This window comes from Primulina tabacum, chromosome 13 (genome assembly GCF_025594145.1).
Source record: "Primulina tabacum isolate GXHZ01 chromosome 13, ASM2559414v2, whole genome shotgun sequence".
Classification (NCBI taxonomy): Eukaryota; Viridiplantae; Streptophyta; class Magnoliopsida; order Lamiales; family Gesneriaceae; genus Primulina; species Primulina tabacum.
This window is the reverse complement of record NC_134562.1, coordinates 34,446,650-34,470,837: the sequence shown is the minus strand read 5'-3', so window position 1 is coordinate 34,470,837 and position 24,188 is coordinate 34,446,650. Positions and strand designations below refer to the sequence as shown.

General features: G+C 31.9%; 1 protein-coding gene, 1 non-coding gene and 1 pseudogene across 2 annotated transcripts; all 3 read left to right on the top strand.

Moving 5' to 3' along the window:
* Positions 1-556: 556 nt before the first annotated feature.
* LOC142522551 (adenylate-forming reductase 03009) lies at positions 557-3,690 on the top strand. The gene is given in 3 exon segments (XM_075626000.1): positions 557-685; positions 687-2,334; positions 3,460-3,690. Coding segments are annotated over 2 exon segments (1,677 nt in total). The 5' UTR covers positions 557-611; the 3' UTR covers positions 2,290-2,334; positions 3,460-3,690.
* A 15,960-nt stretch (positions 3,691-19,650) lies between these two features.
* Positions 19,651-22,008, top strand: LOC142522055 (magnesium-chelatase subunit ChlI, chloroplastic-like; annotated as a pseudogene).
* Positions 22,009-22,559: 551 nt separating this feature from the next.
* TRNAI-UAU (transfer RNA isoleucine (anticodon UAU)) lies at positions 22,560-22,633 on the top strand. The gene has a single exon. It is a non-coding gene; the product is annotated as a tRNA-Ile (tRNA).
* Positions 22,634-24,188: the final 1,555 nt, after the last annotated feature.

Below are 24,188 nucleotides of genomic sequence, written 5' to 3'. Positions count from 1 at the left end.
ACTTTCAATTATTTAAAAATTTATTCATGAATAGTACGGATTTGGATCCTCTACTGTGTTGAAAACACAACATCAAGTGCTGTGCACTTTTTACACAAGATGATCACATTATCATCTCGTTTAATTTGACAATTTTTTAAATTTATCTCATATAATATGATTTCATAAGATGATCACGTGATCATCTCGTGTAAAAAATACATAGCATCAAATGTTATCTTTTCAAATCAGTCAGAAGATTCAAATCCGAATAGTACAAAGTATTCAAATGGAAGTTGTCTGGACACCAGTAACATTCATCCAGTCAGTCACTCTCTCGCAACTATCATAGAAATGTCAAATGAACCCCACAAAATTACGTTCTCTTCAGGTTAGAATTTTTCTCTTCTTTTTGTTTTTTTAAAAGAATACTTAGAGCCGCAACTCGCATTAATTACGATTAAGTCAAATTACGTATTGATTGATATTATTAAATAAAAAAAAACCCTAGTGATGGATGCCACCAGCTTATAAATCTGAGACCTCCTCCAGAGTCAAGAACACAGCAAAACAAAACCCTTCCTTTCCTTTCTTCTCTTCGAGAATATCCCTGACAAAATCTTTGCTGGTGAATGGAAAGCGTTGAAACATATGGTCGTTTCTCGAGCTGCAGAGGCGTGGCTTTCGAAATTAAACCCCATGCAGATTTATGCCATTCCTGCTCCGCCCACAAACCTACCACACAACAGCAGTAGTCGCAGATCTCGGCTTCCATGGGGGAATTTGTCTGTAGTTTTTCCATCCCCACATATCATAGAGAGGTCCATAAGCCGAACAAGCAGCCATTTTTGTGATCTCGAAGATGAGGACGATGAAGATGTTGACACACTTGTTGATATTGAGGAAGGCCACGAAGAAGAGAAAGTAGTGCAGGAGCCGCTTCCTCTTCCACCAACCTTCAGCAAACGGGAGAAACATCCGCCGAAATCCGAAGCTGCTGCCAAGAAACAGGCGCCGAATACGAGGCTCAGTGTTATGCTTCTTGATCAAGGGCTTTTCACTGTATACAAACAGCTTTTTGTCGTTTGCTTGGTTCTGAATATCACAGGCCTTGTTCTTGCAGCCACTGGTAAATTCCCATATGCAAGAAGCAGGGCTGCTTTATTCTCGGTTGCCAATATATTTGCTTTGATTCTATGCCGGAGCGAAGCGTTTTTGAGGATTGTATTTTGGCTGGCAGTTAACGTTCTAGGGTGGCCTTTTGTTCCTTTGCGAATCAAGACTATTACCACTTCTTTACTACAATCTGTTGGAGGAATACACAGTAGCTGTGGAGTTTCCTCAATTGCATGGCTGATTTATGCATTAGTTCTCACTCTCAGAGACAGGGAAAACACGTCCCCAGAAATCATTTGCGTCTCATTCGCCATTCTTACACTTCTATGCATGTCTGCTCTGGCAGCGTTCCCCCTCGTCCGCCACCTCCATCACAACGTGTTTGAGCGAACTCACCGATTTGCCGGTTGGACTTCTCTAGTCCTCCTGTGGCTATTTGTCATCCTCACAATTTCTTATGACCCTGGAACCAAATCCTACCGTGATGATCTCGGGTCCAGATTGATGAAAAGCCAGGAATTTTGGTTCACTTTTGCTATCACTTGTTTAACCATCGTCCCATGGATAACTGTAAGACGTGTACCAGTTTGGGTTTCTTCCCCATCTAGCCACGCCTCGATAATCAAATTCGACGGTGGCGTTAAAGCTGGATTATTAGGCAGGATCAGCCCATCTCCCTTCTCGGAATGGCACGCATTTGGGATAATCTCAGATAATAAAAAAGAACACATGATGCTTGCCGGAGCAGTCGGCGACTACACAAAATCTCTAGTCTCAAATCCGCCGACTCACCTGTGGGTTCGACAGGTGCATTTCGTGGGGTTACCCTATTTAACAAATATGTACAGTAGGGTTCTTTTAGTTGCCACGGGTTCCGGAATCTGCGTGTTTCTTTCATTTCTTATTCAGCCATGCAAGGCTGACGTTTGCGTACTGTGGGTGACGAAAAACGTGGAACAAAATTTCGGGAAGGAGATTAAAGAATGGATGAGTGGACACCCAAAAGAGAAGGTTATTGTACACGACACGGCGGTGCTTGGCCGCCCTAACATCTCGCAATTGAGTGTTGATACGGCGAGGATTTGGGGGGCAGAGGTGGTCCTGGTGACCAGTAATCCAGAGGGAAGCAGGGACATAGTTGATGCATGCAAGGCTAACGGGATTGCTGCATTTGGCCCAATTTGGGATTCTTGAATCTTGATCAGTTGCAATTAATAATTAGAGAAAATTGATAAATCGGTAAGTTCGCAACTTTTGATTTTTGATCCGATATATTTGACATTTTTGGTTTATTTTAATATATTTTCATTATTCAGACATTTGGTCATTTTTACCTAATTTTCAACACAGTCTTAGTTACATATAAACTTTGAATCGTAAGTTTTGACAGATCACACATATTATGGAATTTAACTTATACTTCAGCTTTTATTGGAGAGAAAGTGAGTACATCTTCCCTCCTATATCCATCGACATTTACATGGAGGGAAAACAAGTCTCTCTTTTGCTCTTACAAAATCTCCAATTTTTTTAGATAAGAGAAATTATTTTACAAGAAATATGGATTTTAATTGCGTCTAATCTTTATCTAAGAAATTATCCAGTAAATCAGTCATGATCCAGCAAGCAAGAAATTCAAATTTTTATTCTCTTTTTTTGTTTCTTTTTTGTAAACTTTCAGCACAACCAATTTCCATTTCAAGTCAAAAAATTATAGTTAGACACATTGGTGAATCTTCCCATGAGAAATAATCACACATATCATTATGTCATAGAAAGTAACAGTTTTCACCAGACAAATTAGTACAAGACTATAAAAGAATTTAAAAACAAGTTACTCACTATCCAATTTCGCCAGCCATGGAACCTTCGACCTAGATTATCACTTTCCCAAGAAACCCTCATTTGTGCTCTTTTTCCATCTTTACATAACAATATCCATCTTTCAGAAACAGATGACGTCGTAATCTCGTGTAAAATAACTTTTATTCTTCTTAGAAATTTAGAGATTTTTTGAAAGAATATTATGGATTTGCTTCCTCTAAATAAAATTTTATGCATGCCGATGGATATGTGGGAGAGAAGGTGTGATGATTATGTTATATCCCACATTAAGTGTGATGTGAAAAAACCCATAATTTAAAGTTTATAAGTCGCAAAGAAAAAATGTCAAGTTAGCAACCGTGGTGAAAATTGAGTAAAAAAGACCAAATATCTGAATAATAGAAAAATACCATACCTAAATAAAAGATAGCAAAAATAACGAACCAAAAACCAAAAGTGGCAAACTTATAGGACTAATTTATCGATTTTCCTTTTTTATTGTAGGTAATAACTTTAATTTTCTTCTGTTTTACGTCTTAGGTTGTTGCAAGCGTGATACTTTGTTGTCCGAGAGACGAGTTCATGCAGTATGTATTTCAATGCAGCACTAACCTGGAAGCTGTTTAATAGTTCACATCTGTTGCATAAATTTAGGACATTGTATCCATAATAATTAATATCTGTGTTCAAGTTGCATGTAATCTTCAATAGTACATGTTTTGTATCCATGGAAAACACATGAATATTTTGTAATCTGGCTACGATATTTTTTCAGTTGGCAATTAGAGTATCATGAACTCCTTATTATATTTTATCGATCGACAATATATTTTTATTTAATCAAATTATATTTATATATTTTTAATCAATATATTTTTAAAAATTAATAAAAAGAATAATCAAACCAAGCTCCCAGAAAATATTTTCAAACTTTTATGATAACTACGTCAGTAAAAAGGCCTTCTCATAAATGATAAAAATAAGAGATGGTGCAGTATAATCTTGTGTATAGATAATAATAATAATAATAATAATAATAATAATAATAATATAATAATAATAATAATAATAATAATAATATAAAAAAAAGAGTAAGTCTCTTGTGAGACGATCTCACGAATCTTTATCTGTGAGACGGGTCAACCATACTGATATTCACAATAAAAAGTGATACTCTTAGTATAAAAAGTAATATTTTTTCATTGATGATCCAAATAAGATATCCGTTTTACAAAATACGACCCGTGAAATCGTCTCACGTAAATTTTTGCCAAAACAAGATGGACAATCTTGTATTCCAGGAGATAAGATATTTTAATACTAAGACATCGATTTCTTTTCTTTGCTCTCATCAACTCCCAAATAAAAATACCATTTTTATTCCCTTCTTTTCTCACCCTTTCTTTTCCAATCCAACTTCCAAACTAAGCTGAAAGGAGGATTTGGGTCGTGTTTGGACGGATTAGAACAATCAAATTTTTAAATAAATAGAAAAATTAAAATACAAATATTCAAACAGAGAACAACACGTTTGCTTCCATTTTAGCAAGCAAGTTATTGAAAAGAGGTTGAATTCATGAATCATGCTAACATAATGATAGCACTTTAACGCAATATCCGATGGTCCAAAATTGATTTGGATACGTGAAATTCATAAAAATATATGAATCTCACATAATCGAATTAAAATTAGATCGTTAGATTTAGTGTAAGAATAATGTGTTTATACTATCATCTTATCAACTTTAAAAAGACGATAAAGATGTGGAAGGTGAAGATAAAAAGAAAAGGGAAATAAATTAAAATTTCAAATGGACAGATAGGGTTTTAAGTGACACTTTAAAGAATTTTGGGTGTAATATAATTTTTTTAAAAAAATTAAATTTAGGTTTTTTTAGATTTTTCTGTAAACGACTTTTTCTTTTCCCCTAAAAATGGAAAAAAATCCAAACTTTGATTGAGCCATGACCAAAACAGGACAAACAACCGAAGAACCCAAAATTTCGTGGTCCCGAAACCATATAATCTCATCGAAAAATTCAAACTACATTTAGCACATTACCTAGACGTGCATTGAAAAGTGGACATTTAATAATAGACATGACATCAACTAAAAATTTAATGGATCTTATATATATCAATATTTTTTTATCATAAACTCTTAAAAATATTATGCTACGATTCAATTAAATATTTAAAAAATTTGGTGGGTCCGTGTGTATATTAGATTAGAAAATTAACAAATATTTCGGCATCTGGTCCACATATTTTTTTTCGATAAAATAATTTTTTTGTCCACTAATTTGTCTAATTTAGAATTTTAGTCAATCAAGTTTCCAGAATTCGATTTTGTTACACTAACTTTTAATTTACAACTATTTTGATATAACTATTGACAAGTCAAATTTTTTTATAACGTGTCAGTATTTTTCGATATTATGTGAGCATTTTTCTTATGTCATATCAGTATTTTTCGGTGTCACATCACAATTTGGACCAAATAACCAAAACCTAAAAGTTTATGCATCAAAACAAATTTTAAAAATTGAAACCCAAAATTGAACAAGTAAGTAGAAAAAAATTATTTTCCCTCTTTGATTTTATTTTCTTCATGTGAAAAACATTTTGAAAATTATAATTTTAATAATAATATGTAATTTTCTAAATTAATTAAGTCTTACATTATTTTTTTAGATAAAAATCTAGATATTCATGATCTAAAAACTATAATATATATCCACACAAGTGAAAATACGAGGAGACACTTCGATATGAGCGTATGTAAATAATTTAATATTTTGAATCAAACCCTTAGAAAAATTGTTTTAATCATTATCGGAGAAAGTACTTCTTCTATATAATAAATGAGTAGGTCTCTTGTGAGACGATCTCATGAATCTTTATATGTGAGACGGGTCAATCCCACCGATATTCATAATAAAAAGTAATACTCTTAACATAAAAAGTAATATTTTTTCATGGATGACCCAAATAAGAGATTCGTCGAACAAAATACGACCAGTGAAACCGTCTCACACAAATTTTTGCCATAATAAATTAAAAATATGATTTAAAAAATTATATTTTAATAAATTTATTTTGTGCTTGTGTACGTACGTGTAGAATTTGTGAATATATAAAATTTAGGGATGTAAATGAACTAAATTATTTGTGAGCTATTCGAAACTCGATTCGATAAAAGTTCGTTTGATCTCGTTTAATGAGGTTCTTAAAGTTAAACAAACCAAACTCAAGCTTTACAATATTCGGCTTGTTGGCTCATAAACATGTTCGTTTGTAAGTTCATGAATCACCTCTTAAATGAAAAAATCATAGTTTTTGTATTTGAATTATTGATTTTGCACATTATTTATAAAATATAAAAAAATATTAAATTTATTTATTATAATAAATTTACGAATTTTAATAATAATGTTATATTTTTCTCTAAATATATAATTTATTTTTAATGAATTTAATTAAGATTTAAATGTATAATTCATATTTATTAAACTCGTTTATACTCGATAAAAGCTTGAATAAGCTCGTGAATATATCCGTTAAATAAAACTCGAGCTCGACTCGATTATAAATGAGTCAAGCTCAAACATTCAAGAATTCGGCTTGGTTCAACTCGATTACATCACTAAGTAGATTAAAGTTTCATTTCGAAAAGTAATTTAAATTTAAATTTGTAGTGTTTTATTAGCAAAAAAAATTTAAATATATGTTTGAATAAAATTTTTGTAAAACGTTTTTGAAAAATATTTTTAAAAAAATATTTTCCAATTATAGTTTTTAAAAAACAATTGAAAAATATTTGTTTTGATTTTTCTGAAATAAAATAACGCAGATTAAACGAAAATTAAAATATTTTTATAGAATAATTGTCCAAACATCTTCTAATTATTTTTAACTATAAAAACGTTTATTTAAAAGTTATTCAACCACCTTTCCAACTCTAAAAATGTTTTTTTAAATATAATAGTAATCAAAACATATATTTATTCTTAAAAAAAACTTTTATAATTTTTTTAATAAAAAACACTTTTATTATGAAAACGTTTATAAATATTTATAAACATATGGCCCAAGTCATGGAGAACATGGGTTTGCATATTGAGGGGAGAGTAAAGCAATAGTGCGTGTGGAGTCTAAACCCGGTTTTAGTCCAAATCGAATAATACAAATCGTTTCGCATGCCAATTTTGTGGGACAGATCTTCTATATAACCCAATATATGAAAAAATATTATTATTTTTATATCAAAAATATTATTTTGCACACAAATATATATCGAATGGATCAGTATCATTAAGACTATTTCACTGAAACCCTACTTTTCGAATAAATTGGGCTTCCAAAACTGGTTGCATGCAATTAGGCCGTTGTGGTTACAACATGGTCCAAACTCTTGCCTTATTTTTCCTTCTCGTGACTTTTTATCTTTAACGTTTAAAAAATAGTTAAATTTGTATTTAGAAATTTGAAATTTTATCAAACATAAAAGTAGAACGATCTTTTTACTAAATATATAGAATTTCTAAAAATATAAGAGATATATCAAGAAAGAGGAAAAAAATAATTATAAGCAAGGTTAGATTGTGCGGGACAAAGCTTATCCGACCTGAACCCATCTTGACACCTCCGAGTATATGCTTCCACGAGAATCACACAATGGTAGATTAGAATCAACCCGATGCTAAACCATTGGATTTTTCCGGACTCGTTTGGATTTCTAACAAAGATTTCGGCTGATAGAATTGCTATCTGATGTCAGTAAAATTATAATAATCTCAAATTAGATTTCCTATTGATTTATGTTTGACCTACTTGATGTTTTCCTTAAACGTCGGTATAATACTTGGTATTTTTTTAATGGCATTCTTAATGAAAAATTTAATTCATACGAAGAAATTTGATTTGAAAATGAATTTAAAATATTAAATAAATTTCAAATGAATGTGTTTGAAATTATTTATAATTATTATTACTATCACATTAAATTGATAATAGATTAATTCAAATCTAAATAATCAAAATTATCCAAACAATTAAGATTTGGTTTGGATTCAAAATTAAGGATTTGAAATTGACTTTAAATAACTCGATTCAAACACACCTTTAAACCTTTTTTTTAATAAAAAATTCATTTAGTTTTATCTCTTTTTTAAAAAAAATTAATTTTTTAGTTTGTCTTCCATTTCATCAAGTCTATGATATTATCACCTCATAGATCCATATGCAATCCAGCAACCATATAAAAGTAACAATTACTCTTTTGAAAGTGCTTATAATTGGTCATCGAAGGAGTACAATAAGGGAGAATTGGTCAAAATTTCTTCGATAAAATTTTTTTTCCTAAACACAAATTTGAAATATATGCTTCTTTATTCTTTCGGCCAACATTATGGGCTAAATTTGCACATAGCAAATTACTCGTGATAAATAAAATATATGTGCTTAAAAATATATGTCCCCGGCTCGATTTCTTTTTAAGAACACAACTGCCCATTAATTTATGTTGTTTCGTCAACTAAAGCTGACATAAATGTTACCAATATATTTATCTGAAAAATTAGTAATTTTAATCTTATAAGTTAGCGTGTTTTGAGTTTTAGTTCAAAAATTTGTTAATGATTGTTTTTCATCCACTAATTTGATTTTTTTTGTTTTGATTTTTTTGTCAAAAGCCACTGACATCATCGAATATTGTTTGTTTGACACCAATATCCTATATTACACACATTAAAATAAATATAAACAAATGGAAAAAATGAAAAGGACACTTAATATTTCAAAATGGGAGGGAAAAAACTCGTTATTTTCTTTTATTTTTTTTAGATAAATTTTAATGTACATAATATTTATTTTATTGTCGTTATATGAATCATGTAAAAAAGTTGTGAAAGAAGCAATATTTTATAGATTTAACACAAAATATATCACAGTTGAGAGAGACAACATGATTTGCGTCCAAACAATGGATACGTAAATGTGCAAAAATCAGGCGTTCGTGCAAAAGAGTTGACTTAGGTGACAACACTTTGTCTCGTAAAATATTTCAGAACACATATAACAATCTCAGGAATTCAAAATCGATTGATTGGCTCATCGAGAAATTGTGCGGCATGATACTTGAATTCTCAGTGATGTTGAGGATCTGGTCCTTCAGGTGCCTCTCTACGTATACCTGCCATCACCCGCCGTCCGTTCATTTGCTTCGACGACTTTCCAAATTTTAACCTCATTTCCTGCAATATTTTCCTGCTATCGATTCCTTTTCGCATGTTTCCATTGTTACTCGCCGCCATTAGAACACCAGAATTTGCCAAGAATATGAAAACAAACAACATCAATATAGAGATTGATCTCGTGGGAAATGAAGCAGCCATTTATGGATGATCTACTTAGAATCTATGGTTAAGTGTAAGATCCAGTACCACATAGGCCATGATTTATATAGTGATGTGTGTATACATGTGTGTGTGTATGCGTGTGACAGCAAAATTACAAGAATTTAAATCTTTACAGAATGACAAATACAAGGAAAACTGTTGGCGTCGGCAGTTCATTAAGTTCCAATAATTTCTTGTCTGTTTATTACAAATGGAATTGCTTTATTTGCCTCAACACACTCTTTGGTTTCCTACATGATTTTATCTTTCAATACGCATAAAATTTGGATTACGAGTTGTTGTCTAGTCATCTTTTTGTTTATTTATATGGGATGTACGAACTAGGACAAATCTTAAATCGACATGGATAAAGAACTTAGTCGGACAAATCAAAAGATTTGGTGGTAATGGGGCCAACGGTTTTAATGGGATAAGATTTAGCATATTTTGGAGTATAAAATCTAGATCTTAACAAATTTAAATGCAAAAATGTGGCTTTTTGTCGCCTTATATATATATCCAGTTGTTGTTTATGCTCATGAACAATTTTTGTTTCAGAAAGGAAAAAGAAAGAGTACGCTATTTTTTGCCGGAATTTATAATCTTAATTTACTTGGCTGGATTTGATTTATCGAATTTGGTATGCATGAATCCTTGAGCCGATGGATGGATTTGTGATAACCGAGTTTCAAACTAGAGACCTCGTCCAAAACTTGGAACCTTAGTGTTTGATGAGCTATAGTGGTATAAATGAAGTTTAAATTTCACATACTTGATCGAAGTATTTAGTTTGATCTTTAATTCTTTAATTTTTAATCATATAGAAAAAAAATTTGAGAGAAAGGGGATAGGAAAATTATAGAAAAAGGAGGATAATTTAGTTGTTTGAGATATAACTTAAAAGGAGATGCAAGTTAAATTTTGGGGTAAAATAATAACAAAAAATTTTGTGATGTCAAAATAGTAATATCAAGGTGTGCAACTATTATATAATACTATATATATAGATATCATAGATGCATAAATTTTTTGAAAATATTTGGCATTTTAGCCAACTACGTGTATCATTTCGAACCAAATTACTTGATATCATATTTTTCAAATTTAAAAATATTCATCCAAATGCAAAATACACACAATGATGTATAGTTATATTACACTGCACACCACTTGCAGGAAACCAATGTGTACGATGCTGATGTGGCGCCCACCTTGGCATTTAAAAAAAATAAAAAAATTGACGTACTATGAAACATACGCATTGGATAGCATAAAAAATAATATAAAAACATATCGATTACATTTCTTTCCTTCAACAAGTAAAATCACTACACAAAGACATTATCATATCCAAACCAAAAAACACAAATAAAAAGGAAAAAAAGGGTTAACATCACAAAATCATATAGAATTAAACATTTGACAGCTAAATGCTCTAAAAAAATACCACCATAGAAAGTTTGTTCGATTAAACTATTAGGCTATGTTTGGTGTGTAGGATAGGATAACTAAAGCATTAGTAATTAGAGTGATTAAAAAATGAGAGATGATGATAAATAATACAGTGGGATAAAATATATAATGTTTGGTATGATTTTAAAATTATGGATTAATTTTGTGTATTATCTTGAAATGACCAAAATATCCTCAATATGTGTATATAATCACCTTACCTAAATATAATAAACATAAAGAAAAAATAAATAAATAATAGAAAATAATAATAATAATAATAATAAACAAATAAATAATTTTAAAAAATATTTGATTAATTCTTATTATTTTTAATATTATTTTATTACCTATTCATTAAATATCATTCATTATTATCTTTTTTTCTTTTTAATATTTATTATATAATTATTTCTTATTACTTATAATGATTTTGTTGATTTTACGTTGATTTAATTTAATTAATTTTTTATCATTATTTAATTTTTTATTATTGATATTAATTTGTACTTTCTCATTTATTAGCATTATTATTTTACATATTATTATTTATTTATTTATTTATTATTATTATTATTAATTTGAATTATATAATTTGAAAAATAATTAAAAATTAAATATTGAGTAGTAAATCAATAAGCTGGGATTAAGACGATTTTTAAGATTGTACAATTATATTTTATTGCATAAACTTTTATATTTTAATATTTATCTCGAATTCTTATCATAAATATTATTAAATCACATGTATAAATTTAGTTCATACTTGTTATTAAAGGGTAAAACAAGAATTATATATTATTGTCCTTGGGTTGTATAAAGAATCACTTGGACAAGATGTGATAGTTAATCTCCCATGTAATGTGTACAGTGCGGAACATACACGGGCCATGTGATAGCCCACAAGATAATTGGGAGTACCAATACTTATACCAAACTTGTGATGATGAGTGATTACTCATCAATCACCCTATTATCATGCCAATTAAACTAACCCTTAGAAGAAGGCATACGAATTGCTACAAAGATAATGTCACCACAAAATATCAGAGTTTATCATCAAATGAACCAAAATTAGAGGAAATAAAAAATTACCTGCGAGTTAGGAAAATTTCAACGAAACAGAGATATAAAAAAAGATTAATTTTGTGGGGTTTTTCAAATTTTCAAAAATTAGGAGGCGAGCAGAATTTGCGTGAGTATTTGTTCTAATGCGATTTGGGGGAGGACCGTTTTGTTAAATTACAAAAAATAAAAAATCTAAAAAATGCTGAGGTTGGCAATACCGGTGGCGGAGTCAGGAATCCGATTCTACCCGAACTAGAATTTTAAACTCTAAAATCTTTTAATATTTTAAATTGATCTATTCGAGCTAATATCAAATTTATCCAAAATTATACAAAAATTTACATATAAATTTTTTTGGACCACCCGAGCTAAAACCCGGGTAAAGAGTACTGTGCCTCCGCCCCTGGGCACCACGTCATGTTCCCCATATTTGTATTCCACAACTGATGTGCAGCGTAATATAACTCTCTCCACACACACACACACATATATATAAAATTATATGACAGCGGTATAACTAAAATATTTTAAATTGTACGATAGTTCATGTGCTACGTTTCGATTGCTATATTCAACATAGACAATTATTTTACCCTACAATCTCTCTCGGTAATTGCGTTATTTGCAATTAATGAGAACCGAACTCGTGACCTTAGCTTTGATATCAATTATAAGACCGAGAGTTTTAGCTGGTGATAATAGCAGTTCAAAATCATGTTTCAATTGGTCTTCTCAACAAAAATAACACCCCAACATATATATAATAAAATCATTGTATCCACATTATATCATTATTATTGTCATAAAATAAAGTAGGTGATTTCAGTATTCACTAAGTTCGTCTTAATCAATTAGGACAAAACAAAACATAGGGACACTTTAAGTTCTACACAGTTATAATATTGCTATTGGTGTTGGTATTATTATTGGTATATAATACGAGGCCGGCGTTAGCATTAGACTCGAATCGCCACGTCAAATTTGACCGCCAAACAATTTTAAAGACAATGGCCTTTTGTATTCTTGTTTGGGCAGTTTTATAGTACCCCAGACAGATGCCCTTATCCCTCGGTTTTTGTGTGTAGCCACCACATACGGCATACCGATCCAACAGGAAGGGTTTACACACACCCACACACGCTAACTATATATATATATATATATATATATATAATCCTAAAATTCATAATTATCTCCTTCCCAAATATCTTCATATAATTTTTTTTTAAATTTTGTTACTTAACCAAAGAATTAAACTATGTCGAATATTTTTATAATATCGAAAGTGTTACCGGGATAAAAGGGGCTAAAAAGCAAATCATCTGTTAGTGGGGATGGAGGCCTAAAAGCACAATAATTTTCTCTAATAAAAACAAAACAAAAAACCGAAAAAAACTGGAGATGACTTTCATATTTAGTGTTCAACGTTGTACTAACTGAACTTAAATTTACAAAAGGTCTGAGCATACCAATCACCTTAATTAAGGCTTTAAGCTCTATGCGTCATTTGCTAGAAATCATAAAGTTTAAGAAGAAAAATACGACGATGATGAACCAATCTAATCGTAAATTAAAGCGATTATTAATTTATTTGGATTTATCAAGTTTCGGTTAATCTAAATGCTATGGGAATAGTGTGCTTGAATTGTAATACGAATGATCAATTGATTTGAATAATAATGTGAGCATTGCATGAAAGCAATAAACAAATTGTTTGATTATCCAATATGGGCGTGACAATTTTATTAATATCGTGAAAGCCGCTTCTCACATGCAGAATCCCACTTTCCAACAAGCCACTAATATATTAATATGGTTTCTTATAATTTATTTATTAAAGTTGTACTCCTTTTGTAATGATATAATTTATTTGTGTGGTTGTCCACCCGTGACCATCGCAATACTTGAGTTGAAATTTAATTATATGTCAACGGGGGAAAATGGAGAGATGACATGCAACTCTTGATTAAATAATTTTGGTGGAATTCCAATCCATATTTTATCGACTTATAATATTTCTTGTTGGTTGTACTGCGTGATCTGATGTAATTGTGTATCTATCTATACGTAGTTGGAATCGAGTTAAAATCATATGAGATTTTAACGTATTTATCGGGAGAAACATATATTTGATGTTGTGAATTGCATGTTTTTATATTTTATGTCTTATTATTGGTGAATTCATGATGTTAGTCCACTAAATTTAACTTCTTCTTGATTTTCATTCCTCTTTTACTAGAGTCACGTGCTACACACAAGTAGTATATGTCGTAATATCAACAATTTTTCATGTCATATCATCACTATGATGAACGATAACTAAAATCGAAAAAATTAACTACAAATCGTAAATGGATCGAAAACGTAAAGAAATAGAAAAAAATGAAAAAACACTACATAAAATGTAATTTTCCCAATGTTGTTTATACAAGTTGTAAAGTAGTCATTTGATTATTTTGATCCAAATATTGTGTATGCTGTTGCATGGTTTTCTAGCATATATGTAAGACTACACGTACAGAAAATAAAATAGAAATATGTATTTCGTCTCCTAAAAAAAGAAAAGTTCGAAAGACATAAATGGAGAAGTTTTAATTAATTAGTGGCTTGATTATTGAAGTACAACAATATAAGCATATATTTCCGTGAAAGAATAAAAAAAATATGATAATAATTAATAAGAAAATTAAGTTCAACATAGTATAAATTTTACATGCAACGCAAAAACATATAAAACATAAGAAGCAAAACTTACCGTCAAAAAACTATAAGTTGCTACGTGACTGCACACAATGTGCCCCTATAGCAATTACTTCGTATTCGTCCTCGCTTTTACGAAAATTATTAACCCAAATTGCTATAGAAGTCGATTGTAGCCTATTATAAACTCATTTTAAATGTTTAATTTTTAAGATGTGGGATAAAGATATCACAGTTACAACTTTCGAATAATATAAATATTTTTAGTGCTTACGAAGAGCTTCTCAAATTCAAAATGGCAATTATAAACACCCAAACATTTTGCATTCTAATTGGGATCGAAATCTTATCGTTTGATACAATAATGTTTTGTTGCCAAGTGTCTCATACCTACTTTAAAAAATAAACACCTGAATTTTCTTACTTCCAAATTATGCGACATGAAATATAAGATGAACGAGTCACTGGATATGAAACTGTATTTTACGATTGGAAAGAACGTAACTCAGAGCTTCGGTTGCATGTCAAGGAGTAGTACGAAAAGCTTGATACGATGCTTCGATATTATATGTCAATCGCGTATAAAATGATGGTGTGGATCCGGTCCTCCAGGGCTCACTCTTTCAGGCCATTCATTCATGTAACGATGAGGATTAATCTCCTTTTCCCCTCCAAATTGAACCTCCAGTGATCGTCTTGCAAGAGTTATATGCTTAACGGGACGAGCCCCTACGACTGCAGATGAAATCAAGAACCAAATCACGAGGCAAGTCGAAAAGCTCAGGCCAGACATTGTAATTTTTCTCTCGTATATTAAGTTAGGTGATATGAAGACTGCAGTCACTTTTATTTATACAGTTTCTTGATATATCTAATCTAAGTAGTGATCAAATAAAGCAGACGGATTCAAAACCAAACAATTGTTTTTCTTTTATCAAAGCGATTCTTCATTTGTAGAGCGACCTTATTTGCGGTTGAAAAAGAGCAAATTAATTACTCATTATCAGCCAGTGAAGTTCGAGGGTGAGGTGTCCGCCCATTAAACCAAAAAAATGCAGTGTAAAGATACCATCTGGCGAAAGACGCGTACCACACGATCCAAATTAACTTTTCTCGCTAGCGGATGACAAAAACAAATGATCAAAATTACAGCAAGATGAGATCAAGTTTCGAATAGATGCTGATGCAGAAAAAGAAACTCATTGGATAGAGGGCGGCTGTTTATCGACTTAGTTTACGTGTGATTTCGATGCATGATCAGCAAAACAAACCGGCTTTCTCCAAAGTATTTCGAAAAGATGTACAAAACACCTCAGCAGCTTTATATCATTTTAACATCAGCGATAAAGTTTTGGATATATATGGACGAAGATACTTTATGATCGTCTATCTTCGTACGGGGATGAGTCATGACCTAATGCAATATATGCAGATGGCTACCTTTCTTTGAGTATTAAAATAAAGTTTTGTTATCAATTGTGTTGGAAAATAATGAGTTATGTGCACCCTTTCAAAAATAATTTTTTGTGTCCGAGTACCTAACAAACATCAATGTCTCAAGTTTGAGATATGGTCTCGAGTTGTGCGACCATCAGTTTACCCTTGAAATACTTAGAAAGGAAGTAATTCATATTGATAATTGTGGTGCTTATTTACTTAAAATAAAATTTTAATAGGAAAAATATATTTTTTTGGTCCACTAGCTTGTCTAATTTTGAGTTCTGGTCGATTAAGCTTTCAAATATATTTTTTTTGGATGACTAACTTCTAATTTTTGGCTATTTAGCTCTAATTATTTGTCGTGGCTTCTGAAAATTCAATAATTTTCAAAATCGTGCTAGGACTTTTCGGTGTCACGTCAACAATTGGACAAAAATAGTCAAAAATTGAATAAATATTTAATGTATCAAAACCAAAATTTGAAAGTCGAAAATTGGATAAGTTAGTTGAATTTTTTTTTCCTAATTTAATATATGGAAAAGTCATGCATGCACAATTTTTTTAAAAAATTGTCCAAATTAAACCAAGTCAAAACATAAAGATTGGCGCTGTTGGAGGTAACAGTGGCTTAAATTAGATGTATATGACCTATATATGTTATAGAGATCTTCAATTGAAATTTGTATTTTTACTGTTTTGAAATTTATGATCGGGTTACGAGAAAAAAAGTATCGTAATCCAAAAGCATTTATATCAATGTTTACAAATATTTAAAAATGTGATTTTGAAATTTTGCATTCGAAAACAATACATATATATATATATATATATATATGATTTGTTTTCGACTATGTAAGTATCACAAGTTGGCAAAAATGGTATTATTTTGACTTGAATCGTTTTATAGAAACTTGTGTGTTGTGTTCGAGGATTCATCCCTCGTTTACATATGCATGTGATTATGTGTATGTTAGGTCAATATATCCCAAGAACTTTTTGGCTTAAAGCATTAAAGAGATTTCCTAGTTAGCACGAAAGTAAATTATACTAGATATCCGACTCGACCGGTGTAAATCGAAATCCATATCTATCTCGACCCATGTCCAAAGTTAACGGGTTTTATCTATGAAACCCGTTAGATAATTAGAGCATGTCTCATTCCTTGTACTCCTGTTTAATAAGATATTGAAATGTGAATGTTCATATCAATGAGAATGACTATTATTCACATATTCATGTGAATTGTCACTCCATCTATTTTAGATGAGAGTTACCATTCTCGTTCTCAATTCTTATATGTTTTACAAAAATTTTACTCTATTAATTTAACTAATTTAAATATATATTATTTATAATGACGACGACAACAATAATAATAAATAATAGTTGATAATAACAAATAATATATATTATGATCATTATTTTAGTTATTTTATTTTTATAATAATAATAATAATAATAAATAATAAAAATATTAACAATAATAAAATAATACTACTTTTATTTAAAATAAAAAATTAAAATGCTAATATTAATATTTAAAATAAAAATAATAATAAATCAATAATAATGATAATAATACCAATATATAAACATATGATAAAAATAAAAAATAAATATTTATTTATTATATTATTTTATTAAATTATAGTTATTTTACCAAATAAAATAATAATAATAATGTAAATGTACTTATGTGATAAGTTAATTTTAAAATAATTATTAAAGTATTAATATTTATTATTATTATTATTTAATAATAATTATTATTATATTTTTTGATCAAGTTATTATTATGAATTTTTAATTTAAAAAAATTTATTACTAAAAATAATTTCATTATAATTTTTTTCTTTTCGTATCAATAATTTTAATTAAATATAAGTATCATTCAATTTCGAAAGATTGACATCATTTATGTCTATTTTAACTTGCACAATTATAACAATAATCAAATAAAAAATATTCAAACAAAGTATACATCACACTTTGAACTAAACATTCAAAGCAACAATTCTACGAAACCAATAATTTCATATAAATATCACAAAGTATTAATTGAATATTGCATAATGCAATCCACAAATCTCACAGAAAACACACTCTTCGAGAGAAGATGAAAATGTCACATCCCGAGTTTGGGCTCACGTCTTCGTGACTGCAAAATAAGTTTATATAGCAAATATTTCGTATTCGTCATCGTTTACAAAAACGATAAACCAAGTTGTTATAGAAGTCAACTGTAGCCCATTATAAACCCGTTTTAATTTTTAATTTTTATCACGTAGGACAAGAGGTATCACAATCACCCTCCTTCAGAACGCGACGTCCTCGTCGCGGCCTGACCCTTCGATCCTCCGGCGCCAAGAATCTAGAGGTAGCCCCTACAGGTTCAAGAGGTGGCTCTCATTATGCAGCACTTTGTCCCGCAGATTCAAGACGTGAATTCCATGCACGTAGCACTTTGCCCCGCATAGCACTTATTTCCCAGTGTTCCTTGCTGGTGACAGGTTCTGATACCATTATGTCACGTCCCGAGCGCCCATGTGGCTGCACAATGGACACATATAGCAACTATTTGGTATTCGTCATCGCTTTATGAAAATGATTAACTCAAGTTGTTATAGAAGCTCATTGTAGTCCATTATAAACTCATTTTAAGTCTCTAATTATTTTTATCATATGAGACAAGAGATATCACATATGATAAATAAAAATAAGTTGATTCAAAAAGGCCTAAACAAGTTGGATATGGATAGAATATTATTAAAGCCCGTTATCCGGTACATACCCATTTAATATCATCCAAACACAATCCAAACCCGTCAGGTGCCAGTTCTGCCCGTACACACATCCCCTTCCCTGGTGACACCCCTCCCCCCGATGGAAACCCCAAGAAACAGTAATAGAAACGATGCATCAACTATGGACAGCTGACCGCGACAACCTTACTTATTAATATTCATGTCACACGTAATTGATTGTTCGAAACTGTACTTTGTAAATAATTGTACTAAAAAATTTGTCAATTACAGATTTCACACTTGTCGTCTTGAATAGTCGGATTTACTTCTCAAATAAAATTGAACTTATTACAGACACATTTTAGATCCTTCCCACGCTCTACATTCTGACCGAGGATTCAATTTGGTGGTTGATCATGGCATTATATTCTATCTATATATGTACACGTTAACTTGAAACACATTTAATTAGTGGACGAAAATTTATTGGATGAATTTCAAATCCAATCATTTGCGAAATGAAGTAAATATAATATAATAAAAATGTGATATAATAAGTGTCATTTCAAATCGTTTTTTCAAATGAAATCTTTTCATCTAAAAAAACTTTGTTACGACTTTAATTCCACAAACGTTTCGAATCATGAGATTTTTCTTTTAAAATAATTCATAAACTCAGCGCTGCAATGTTAATTTCCATTTCCATGAACTTGAGCATGAGGAGCAAGACATGACTAATTAACATCTGAACTTCAACGATCAAGTTATGGAACATCTCACAATTCTTCATCACGATTGTCAAGTTTATAAAGGGATTCTGACAAATCATTAAAAAATGGGGGGAAAAAATCTTTTAGTAGCTATGTATCTGAGTGTATCGTCGTACGCTAATTTCATTATCCAACAAATATCCCAATCCAATTCATTAACTCCCTCCCTACCTGAAGTGCTTTCTCAGAGCAACGACACTCGAATTCTTCGACATCGAAACATTCGGACCAAACCCAGCTCCCGTAAATCGATTTTTGACTTGTAAAATCAAACACTTGCGGAGGAAAAGGGAAGAAGACACGTCAGATGATAATGGGCTTGCTGTTAAAGAAGGTAAGCATTCTGGGTGGAGTTGACTGGTGATATCCTGCAGAGGTATCCTCAATTTCCTCTTCTTGTGGAAAGAAATTTCCGAAAACTTAGCTCCTAATTGAGAAGACGAACTCGGTGTGTTCTCCTTGCCGGGAAGAGACAAGAATGCCATTACTTTTGGTGTATTGTGAAGGAGATGCTTGAGAAGGGAGGTGTTGTGAAAGTATTTGTAGAGAAGATTGAAGGTGGGAAGAGCACTAGGCATTTGGAGGCAATTGAAATTCAATAATGATTCAGAAATGGAGTTTGGGGGTTGAGTTATGGAGGGAGGAGGTTTGGGAAATGTACAAGAAACTCGCGTTAATTTTATGCAAATGAAATCGAGAGCCCATGGGCGTTCAAAAATTTGGAGGGGCCAATTAATACGAGTTTCTTTTGGTTTGAATAAATACGATATTTAATTACAATTACAATTACAATTTTGTATTTAAAAATAATAGTAAATGTAATTAATCATTTTTCATGTCACTCCTTAAACTAACAATGACAATTTGTTTTTATTCTTATCTTATGACTTATTTTACTATCTGAAGTAATTTTAACCAAAGAAAATTATCCCTTTTCGAAATCCATCCATAGTTTTGTCGATAAATAATAATTGTCACCACAAGAGAGCAATCGAAATATGAGAGATGAACACTCGTTCCATTGTTTTACTGTACTTAAAGCTCGAATTCCATGGACTTTAGGGTGATAATGAATAAACGGTGTTATCAGTCATGGGGGTTTGGTGGTTGCTACAAAGTTGATTGCTTTTTGTTGATTTGCTGCAGGTTTGAGTTCGGGGAGGAAATTTTTTGGTGGGATTAGGATTCCTCTCAAACAAGGACGTTGTCAGTTCTCTGTCGCAATCTCTAATGTTGCCGGTGAGATTAGTCCTGGTCAAGAACAAGTATCAGTTATTTTATTTGTTGCTGACAGATAATAACGGTATAGTCTGAAATAATTCCTCTAATATGTGAATGTATTGTGCAGAAGGTTGCTGCTTCAAAGGAGAGCCAGAGGCCAGTTTACCCATTTGCAGCTATAGTTGGGCAAGAAGAGATGAAACTATGCCTTTTGCTGAATGTGATTGACCCAAAGATAGGAGGCGTGATGAAAATCGGTAACCGAGGGACCAGGAGGGTTTCGTTCAATGGTGGATCTACTTCCTGATATCAAAATAATTGCTGGTGACGCATTTAATTCGGATCTGAAAGACCCAGAAGCTCAGGGTCCTGAAGCACGAGAGAAAACTGATAGAGGCGAAAAACTCCCTACCGTGTCTGTCAAAATCAACATGCCATTGGAGGCCACAGAAGATAGAGTTTGTGATACAATTGACATTGAAAAGGCCCTTACCGAAGGTGTCAAAGCATTCGAGCCTGGCCTTCTTGCTAAAGCGATTCGAGGAATCCTCTATGTGGACGAAGTGAATCTTTTGGATCACCACTTGGTAGACGTTCTTAATTCTGCTGCCTGTGGTTGGAATACGGTGGAGCGGGAAGGAATCTTGATATCACCATGCCTGGTTCATACTCAGACTCTGGAAATCCAGAAGAGGGAGAGCTTAGACCCCAGCTTCTTGATCGATTTGGAATGCATGCTCAGGTCGAAACGGTGAAGGATGCATAGCTCAGGGTGAAAATTGTCGAGGAGAAGGCCCGATTTGATAGGGATCCTAAAGAATTTCGAGAATCTTAGATGGCAAAGCAAGACAAACTCCAAGAGCAGATTTCCTCTGCTCGGAATTCACTGTCTTCTGTCACAATTGATCATGAAGATAAGAGTTAATATCTCCAAGGTCTGCGCTGAGCTAAACGTTGATGGATTGAGAGGTGACATAGTGAACAATAGGGCAGCAAGAGCTTTGGCTGCTCTTAAAGGAAGAGATAAAGTAACTGCAGAAGATATCGCTTCTCTGATCCCAAATTGCTTGAGACATCTTCCTTCGGAAGGACCCTTTGGAGTCAATGACTCAGGATTACTGGTGATCGCGAAATTTTACGAGGTTTTTAGCTGAGATAGGTACAATTTTTTCCTTCTATTTTTAGCATAATTGTATCATAGATGATCAACTTTCCGGTATTGAATTCAATAGTTGGAGCTGAGAAAACATGAGTTAAGGAAGTATTATTGTATGAGTTGATCAAGAAGAATTTTAGATGGTGTGACAACAGAGTAATGTTATATTCATTCATCTTTCGCTTGGATAATAATAAGTGGAATATTTTCTTTCTCGTACGGCATTATATAATGATTTTGAACCTTCAATGCATGCCTGCTTTTTATGCTTCAAGATTTTGGAAATTTGAAGCTTATGCCTTACAAGTATGTTTTCCTTTCTCTCTTTCTTTTTTATGTTTCTAGTAAAAAATAAAATAAAAATTGACATGCAAATATTTTCTTGAAATTTGAAGGGATCTTCTTTTTGAAAGAAAGAACCTAAACTTATTTTTCTTGCAAGCTTTCCCGCACCATTAGGAATTTATCAGAGATGGTTCGAACTTCGAAATGCGAATGACTAATGCGAATTTTTGTGTGGGAGATGATATAGCTATCAGTTCGATCGACTAACGGACAGTTGCGAACAAATCTTTTTTTTTTTAAATAATTTGATTTAATTTCGAAACAGATGGTCCAATAACTGCTGCGAACAAAAATTCTAAGTTATATTAAAATTTTTAAAAAACTCAAAACTTGTGTGAAAGAAAGAGGTCCCGTAGCTCAGTTGGTTAGAGCGTTGGTCTTATGAGCCGAAGGTCGCGGGTTCGAGCCCCGCCGGGACCACATTAATTTGTATTTTTTTCGACATTTCGGGCGACGACCGGAATTATGCGGGTGATTTACATAAATAATTTAAAATGTAATTATATTTATTCATAATATTCGAGATTCAATAAACTCGCATATTTTTTTCTAATATTCACGGAAATTCATTTTATGGAAGATAAATAAATTGTTCGCATGGTTGTCGACTCTTACAAGGTTTTTATGAGTTATTTTCAGTATTTTAACTTGTAAATTATGCGGATTACAGGTGAAGTTTCATTGCCCGGAGGGAAGGCTGAGGAGACAGATGCCAATGATGCTGAGACAACCACAAGGCCGGAAGCAAAGGAGGGAGATAGGGTTGGATCCTTCATTAGTAAATGTTGTAACTTGCCTAGAATCATTCTTATCCAATGCATGTCAACCTAGTTCACCGATCTCCTCGGCTTTTTATCTGTCAGAAAGTTTTGATTCCTTAAGGATGTTCCTTTGTGTGAATACATTTACCCAAGTTATTATTTAGACGTATTCTTAGTTCGTGAACCCCTGCTTCCTTGGCGGGGATAATTTTTGCTCGAAGAGATCTACTCAAGATGGTTGTCAAATGAAGCTCTACTAATTCGAGTGAAACTGCGGAGAGCTGAATCCAAAGGAAGATGCATAAAATTAAACTGTTACTCCACACCCCAAAACCACGAGCTCCGACAAAGCTCTACACAATGGGCTCGACTAGCATCTCTTTTGTATTCACCATTGTTACCATAATTATTAAAAGTATGCGCCTAGGCAACAAGAACAGTGAGGCACACCCATTGGGCCTAGGATATTTGCACCCAAGCACATCACTTGAAACCGCCTTTGCCTAGGTGCGAGACATCCGAGAGATGCAAAAGTGTGTGTTTTAAAAAAGTGGGATGATATTTTGTAAGTAAATAAAAATTAATTCAAGTCCAACCAATTTTAAAGCTTAATTAACAAAACACATTGTTGTTTAATGATAGAAAAAACCCTATTGTCACTCGTTTATGCAAATTTTTTATCAGAAAGGTCAAAAGTTCTCTGTGCAAACTTTTATTGTAATATTCTCCCTATTGTCACTCATGTTATTGAATATGATTATCTACAATTGTTTCGACTTCTTACAATATCACCCTTATAAATCAAATAGTGTTTTTTAGTCTTCTTGTTTTTCTGTTCTTTTTTTAGTTAAATAAAAAAAGAACAGAAAAACAAGAAGACATATTTTAGAATAATGATGATCATTATTTGATGGGATGATTAGGATGAAAACCGAGGAGGAGAGGAGTGCGAGTGGATAGGTTATAAATATTTGCTGCATTTCTTTGATCACAAATGGGAGAAAGAATCTTACGTAATATTGGCTCTGACTGCTGTAATCTTAATCAAGACTGCATAAACTGTGTACCAGAAACCAACTGCTTTCGAAGAACGTATGCCGAAGTTCTGGATGGGAGACGAAGACGGTGTTGTTCTTGCATGGCAAGTCCAGCATTCTTACTACTGCTGGACTTACTACCTTGGAGAGAGTGGGAATTTGGGCCAATGCTCTTTG